General features: G+C 54.9%; 1 protein-coding gene across 6 annotated transcripts in view; it reads left to right on the top strand.

The window, feature by feature from the left end:
- The first annotated feature begins 2,137 nt into the window (after nucleotides 1-2,137).
- ASB10 (ankyrin repeat and SOCS box containing 10) overlaps nucleotides 2,138-6,109 on the top strand; it is a 39,367-nt gene continuing 35,395 nt past the window's right edge. For all 6 annotated transcript variants that reach the window (XM_044947074.2, XM_045166490.1, XM_044947073.2 and 3 more), the window contains exons 1-2: nucleotides 2,138-2,601; nucleotides 2,794-3,061. In XM_044947074.2, the coding sequence (XP_044803009.2) occupies nucleotides 2,301-2,601; nucleotides 2,794-3,061 (569 nt within the window). In that variant the 5' untranslated portion in view covers nucleotides 2,138-2,300. The remainder of the gene's footprint in view (nucleotides 2,602-2,793; nucleotides 3,062-6,109) is intronic.

Genomic DNA, 6,109 nt, shown 5'->3' with positions numbered 1-6,109 from the left:
GCGACTGCATGGACTGGAGCCCGCCAGGGTCCTCTGTCCACAGGATTCTCCAGGCAAGAATATACCGGAGTGGGTTGCCATTCCCTGCTCCAGGGGAATCTTCCTGACCCAGGGATTGAACCTGCATCTCTAGTATCTCCCACATTGGCAGGCGAGCTCTTTAGTACTAGTGCCATCTGGGAAGTCAGAGGTGTTTAAGGGAGAAAAATAGGAAAAGAAGGAAAAAAAGGTCTACAGTAAGTATAGAAGGAAAAAAAATAAAGCCAGAGCATGGGACCAGCAGACCCTGGCTGTAACCTGAGTGGTCTCACGTGGTCCTTTCCTATCTCTGGGCCTCAGTTTCCTTCTTCAGTGAAGTGAGGAGAGGTTGTATCTCCAAGGTCCCTTCTATTCTAGGGTTTATTTCTACAAGAGCGTCTCTGGGGCATCAGTGGATCAGAGTAGGGGCAAGGGGAAATGGTTCTAGGGGAAAAGGCGGTAGGGAAAGGCAGGCACCCGTGGGCAGGGCAAGGGCTGTGGGCAGACCCAGCATTATGCTGAGGGGTCTCCAGCGTTCTTCTAAACACCACCCCTCCCATTCCCACTTGCCGGAGCTCTGCATTCCTTCCTATGACCCTCGGTGGTGGAGGTGGGGGATGAAAGGGACGCAGCCTGCTGCCCCTGGTGGAAGGCCACCCACGGGCTTCAAGGGGGACCCTAGGGAGCTCGGGATGACCATGCCACCGAGTTCTGGGAGCCCCAGGGTGATCGCCGAAAAAGCTGTGTAAGGATCATATGAATAAAGGTCAAAGCGTGTGGCCCGTGTCTTGAGAGCCAAGGGAAAGGAGACAACTGGACCGGCCTGAGAGGGTCCTGTGCTTGGCAGGAGGCCCCCCCCGGGGGCTGGTTTCGAGTTTCCTTTCTCCCTTCTCCCCTTTTCGTCTCCCCTGGAGAAGTGCTCTCTTTATCCTAAGGTACCCCCAATGGACAGAGTTCTTCCTCCTTGATTTCCAGGTAGTGATGGCATGGGAGACCCCCGGGGTCACCCAGGGAGATGGGGGTCAGCGCCAAGCTGGGCTGCCTGCAGGCTGAGCCCTCTGTCCCCAGCGCAGAGCACCCATGGTGGGGATTCCTCACAGAGGGGGCAGCGTTCTCTGCTGTTTGCTGGAGACCCCTAGCTTGCGTTTGGGAGCGGGAAGGTATGGGGTAGTTGGTGACATTCGGAAGGCAGGGCCCCCTCTTGCCCTACCTCTAGAGTCAGAGCCGGGCTGCTGGAAGCTGGCTCCATGAAGCACAGGACAGATGAGAAAGCCTGAGAGACAGCAGCTTGGGATTGACCCCCACCCCGACCCCTGCAACACCATGTCACACCTTGGCCGCAGCACCACCACCCCCCCGCCCCCGGGGCTCCCTTTCCCTTCACCCAGGAAACTGCAGGTTGGACTCCACGTCTGGGTGGTCCCTTCAGCCCTGCCGCCTGTCCAGCTCTGGGGGGGAGGCTCTGAGCTCCGCCCTGACCCCCTCCTCCAGGCTCCTCCCTAATTCCCCAGCCTGAGGCCTCCTTGCTTGGCAAGGCTGGGATGTCCAGGCTATTTATGGCCTATGGATGGGCTATTTATGGCATGGCCTCTGTGTGCTCCCTGCCCCTCCCACTCCCCCAACCCCCCAGGGCCTGAGCCTGGCTTCAGCCCAGAACCCACCCGCCCCAACTGCCAGCAGCATAGCCCAGGGTCCTGCTCTTGCCTGGAAGTGGCCATGCCTGGGAACAGGAGCTCCCCTCCCCAGCGGGGACGCCTTCTGGGGTGCCCCCCCTCGGCCCCGGCCCGCCGGTTCTGGGGGGCCTGGTCCCACGCGGCCCAGGAGCGCCCTGGGCCCCCGCCACTGCTGTGCCCGGACATGGCGCTGCAGAACGCCCTGTACACGGGAGACCTAGCGCGGCTGCAGGAGCTGTTCCCCCCACACAGCACGGCCGACCTGCTGCTGGAGAGCCGGGCGGCGGAGCCTCGCTGGACCAGCCGCCAGAGGGGTGAGGACCCCGGACGCGGCTGAGGGCAGGGGATCCGGGCACGGTGGCACCCAGAGCTTGAGGATAAGGAGCAGGCCCCGGGGCTGTTTCCCTTCCAGCCCGAGGCTTGCCTAAACCTTGGCCCAGGAGACAAGTCATGTGGAGCCCAGAATAGCTCCTGCTGAAGCCCAGTGAGTGGCCAGCTCAGGCTCAGAGACGCTGAGGACCCAGAGACGCTGGCCCGTCCCCCTCCTCCTCCTCTTGGGCTCCCGCCTCCCCTCCCCCAACACCCCCTGCACGCTTACACCCTGCCCTCATGAGCTGGTCCCCGGAAGAGTGCAGGGGGCAGGACGAGCCCCCTGGTGACAGACACGCCCTCTGTGCCAGGCTGGTGGAGAAGCCCCACGGAGGGTCCCCAGAGTCTGGCCCAGGGCCCATTGTCACCCGCACGGCCTCGGGACCTGCCCTGGCCTTCTGGCAGGCAGTGCTGGCCGGGGACGTGGGTTCCGTCTCCCGCATCCTGGCCGACTCCAGCAACGGCCTGGCTCCGGATTCCATCTTTGATACCAGCGACCCAGAGCGATGGAGAGATTTCCGCTTCAACATCCGCGCTCTGAGTATGGGCCAGGGTCGTGGGGGCGGGGGGAAGTCGGAGCTCCGAGTTGGGGGTGGGTGGGAGGGAAGCCTGGGAAGGAGCCCTGGGCTCTGGCTTCCCAGCCTCTGCCCACCTCCCACCCCCACCCCCCATTGCATGGCAGGTCTTTGCCTCCACCCAGGCTCTGAGGTCCTGTGTCCCCATCTCTCCCTAGGACTCTGGTCGCTGACCTACGAAGAGGAGCTGACCACCCCCCTGCACGTGGCGGCCAGCCGGGGCCACGTGGAAATCCTGCGGCTGCTGCTGAGGCGGCGGGCGAGGCCCGACAGTGCCCCCGGGGGCCGGACCGCCCTGCATGAGGCCTGTGCCGCGGGCCACGCTGCCTGCGTCCACGTGCTGCTGGTGGCGGGAGCCGACCCCAATATCCCTGACCAGGACGGGAGGCGCCCCTTGCACCTCTGCGGGGGGGCTGGCAGCCTCGAGTGAGTGACCCCTCACCCCGACCACCCTGCTCCCCTCTTTAAGGGAGAGGCAGACATAGCCGCAGGGAGGGTGAGGGAGCCTGTCTGGGCCTGGCAGGTCCGGTGAGCTGGTCGGAGTGGACTTTAGGATGGCCTGTGCTTGGAACGGTTTCTGCTTCCCCAGTGCAGGCAGAGGGCTGTGGCAGGGCCTGGATACATGGCCTGCACTGGGGAAGTTGTGGATCTGTTATGGGGAGGTGGTTAAGGTTTTCATTTTTCTGAGCTTATCCTACATCCCAGGCACTGTGCTAAGAAGTACAACACACAGCCCTGTAACTAAGGCCTGATCCTGCCCTCAGGGAACTGCCCTCTACTGTCCAGACAGGCTGTAGAGGACAGAAGACCCCCAGCTGGAGCCTGAGGTCGTCCTTGAGGGCAGGGTCTGGTTTGCAACTTAGCAGGTCCGGTGTTTCCATGTTGGCAGGCACCCTCAGATCAGTGGGCTCAAGGACTGAACCCCACTAACCAAACTCCCAAGAAATGGATGGCTATACCCAAATGTGACCCTGTATTATAACCGTAGGGGATATTCATTCACAGTGACCCAAATAGTTATGCTCTGTGTATCGGGGGCCTTAGAGAGTTAAGTTCTCACAATTTTTTGATGAGTCTGGAATCCCAGCAAAGGGAAACTTGGCAAATCTGTGTACTAACTATACATACAACAGAGGTCTTCTCTCTACTGACTATACACCTGCCAATTTTCACATCTTGTCCCTGAATGGCCCCCAATTTTTGATCCTTGGGCTCTCCTTTTTGGGCCTTCTCCCTCCTGTTAACTTCATCGGCCTTCAGAGGATTCTATTGACTCACTCATGTTATGTTTGAAGATGTATCTACGACAGCACAGCCCAATAGAAATATACCATGGGTCACATACGTAATTTAAAGTTTTCTGTTGTTGTTGTTCAGTCGCTAAGTAGTGCCTTTGCGACCCCATGGACTGCAGCATGCCAGGCTTCCCTGTCTTTCACCATCTCCCAGATCTTGCTCAGACTCATGTCCATTGAGTCGGTGATGCCATCCAACCATCTCATCCTCTGTTGTTCCCTTCTCCTCCTGCCTTCAATCTTTCCCAGCATCAGGGTCTTTTCCAATGAGTCTGCTCTTCGCATCAGGTGGCCAAGGTATTGGAGCTTCAGCTTCAGCATCAGTCCTTCCAGTAAATATTCAGGGTTGATTTCCTTTAGCGTTGACTGGTTTGATCTTCCTGCAGTCCAAGGGACTCTCAACAGCACCACAGTTCGAAAGAATCAATTCTTTGGAGCTCAGCCTTCTTTATGGTCCAACTCTCACATCCATACATGACTACTGGAAAAACTATAGCTCTGACTATATGGACCTTTGTCGGTAAAGTGATATCTCTGCTTTTTAATATGCTGTCTAGCTTTGCTTTCAAGAAGCAAGTGTCTTTTAATTGATATGAAAAAGAAACAGGTGAAATTCATTTTTAAATAGTGGTAAATTACATGTAACATAAAATTTCCCATCTTAACTGTTACTCAGTGTCCATTTCAGTAGCACTAAGTACCTTCACACAGTTGTGCAACCAGCAGGACCATCTAACCCCTGAACTTTTTAAATCTTGCAAGACTGAAATTCTGTATCCTTTGAATAATAACTCCCTATCCCTCCCCTGAGCCCCTGGCAACTACCCTCTGCTTTTGGACTCTATGACTTGGAATGGTCTCCGCACCTCTAATGAGTGGAATAATACAGTATCTGTCCTGTTGTGACTGGCTTATTTCATTTAGCATAATGTCCTCAGATTCATCCAGGTTGTAGCAGGTAACAGAATTTCCTTGCCTTTTAAAGGCTTGAATAATATTCCATGGAATATGTCACATTTTATTTATCCAGTCATCTATTGATGAGTGCTTGTAGTCATCATGTAGGTTGCATGATATAGGAAGGTTGCATCATGTAGGAAGCAACATGTAGGTTGCTTCCATGTTTTGGCTATTGTGAATAATGCTGCCATGAAACATGAGCATATAAATATCTGTGAATCAAGTGAAATTAATTTTAATAATATATTTTAATTAACACAATGTATTCACAATGTTCTCATTTCAACATGGAACCAATATAAAAAGAACATATGAGATATTTTACATTCTTTTTTTGTACCAAGTCTTCAAAATTGGTGTGTACTTTGCGCTTACAGCACATCTCAGTCAGGACTCGCCCTCCCATAAGTGCTTGGTGGCCGCAGAATCGGACAATGCCATTCTGTGAAGTCCCATATTTTTAGTTAAGTCCCTGTGTTCCAGCCCAGCTCCCTGAGATCACACTTGGTGATAATCATTCCTTTTTAAAAAAAAAACAAAGGGAAAGTGTTAGTCGCTCAGTCATGTTTGACCTTTGCAATCCCATGGACTGTAGCCCACCAGGCTCCTCTGTCCATGGAATTCTCCAGGCAAGAATACTGGAGTGGGTAGCCATTCCCTTCTCCAGCAGATCTTCCTGACCCAGGGATCAAACCCTGGTCCCCTACATTGCAGGCAGATTATTTACCATCTGAACCACCAGGGAAGCCCCTTGATTGCTGCTGCTGCTGCTAAGTCGCTTCAGTCGTGTCCGACTCTGTGCGACCCCATAGACGGCAGCCCAGCAGGCTCCCCCGTCCCTGGGATTCTCCAGGCAAGAACACTGGAATGGGTTGCCATTTTCTTCTCCAGTGCATGAAAGTGAAAAGTGAAAGTGAAGTTGCTCAGTTGTGTCCAGCTCTTCGCGACCCCATGGACTGCAGCCCACCAGGCTCCTCCGTCCATGGGATTTTCCAGGCAAAAGTACTGGAGTGGGGTGCCATTGCCTTCTCCGAGCCCCTTGATTAAGTACACATATTTTTAAAATTATTATGGAGGGACTTCCCTGGTGATCCGGTGGCTAAGACTCTGTGCTCCCAATGTGGAGGGCCTGGGTTTGATCCCTGGTCAGGGAATCCCACGTATCGTAACTAAGTTTGCATAGTGCAACTTAAAGATCCTGCATGCAGCAACTAAGATC

This window comes from Bubalus bubalis, chromosome 8, assembly GCF_019923935.1.
Source record: "Bubalus bubalis isolate 160015118507 breed Murrah chromosome 8, NDDB_SH_1, whole genome shotgun sequence".
NCBI classification, from domain to species: domain Eukaryota; kingdom Metazoa; phylum Chordata; class Mammalia; order Artiodactyla; family Bovidae; genus Bubalus; species Bubalus bubalis.
Note: the sequence above shows the minus strand (reverse complement) of the source record. Positions and strands in the feature narration are given on the sequence as shown.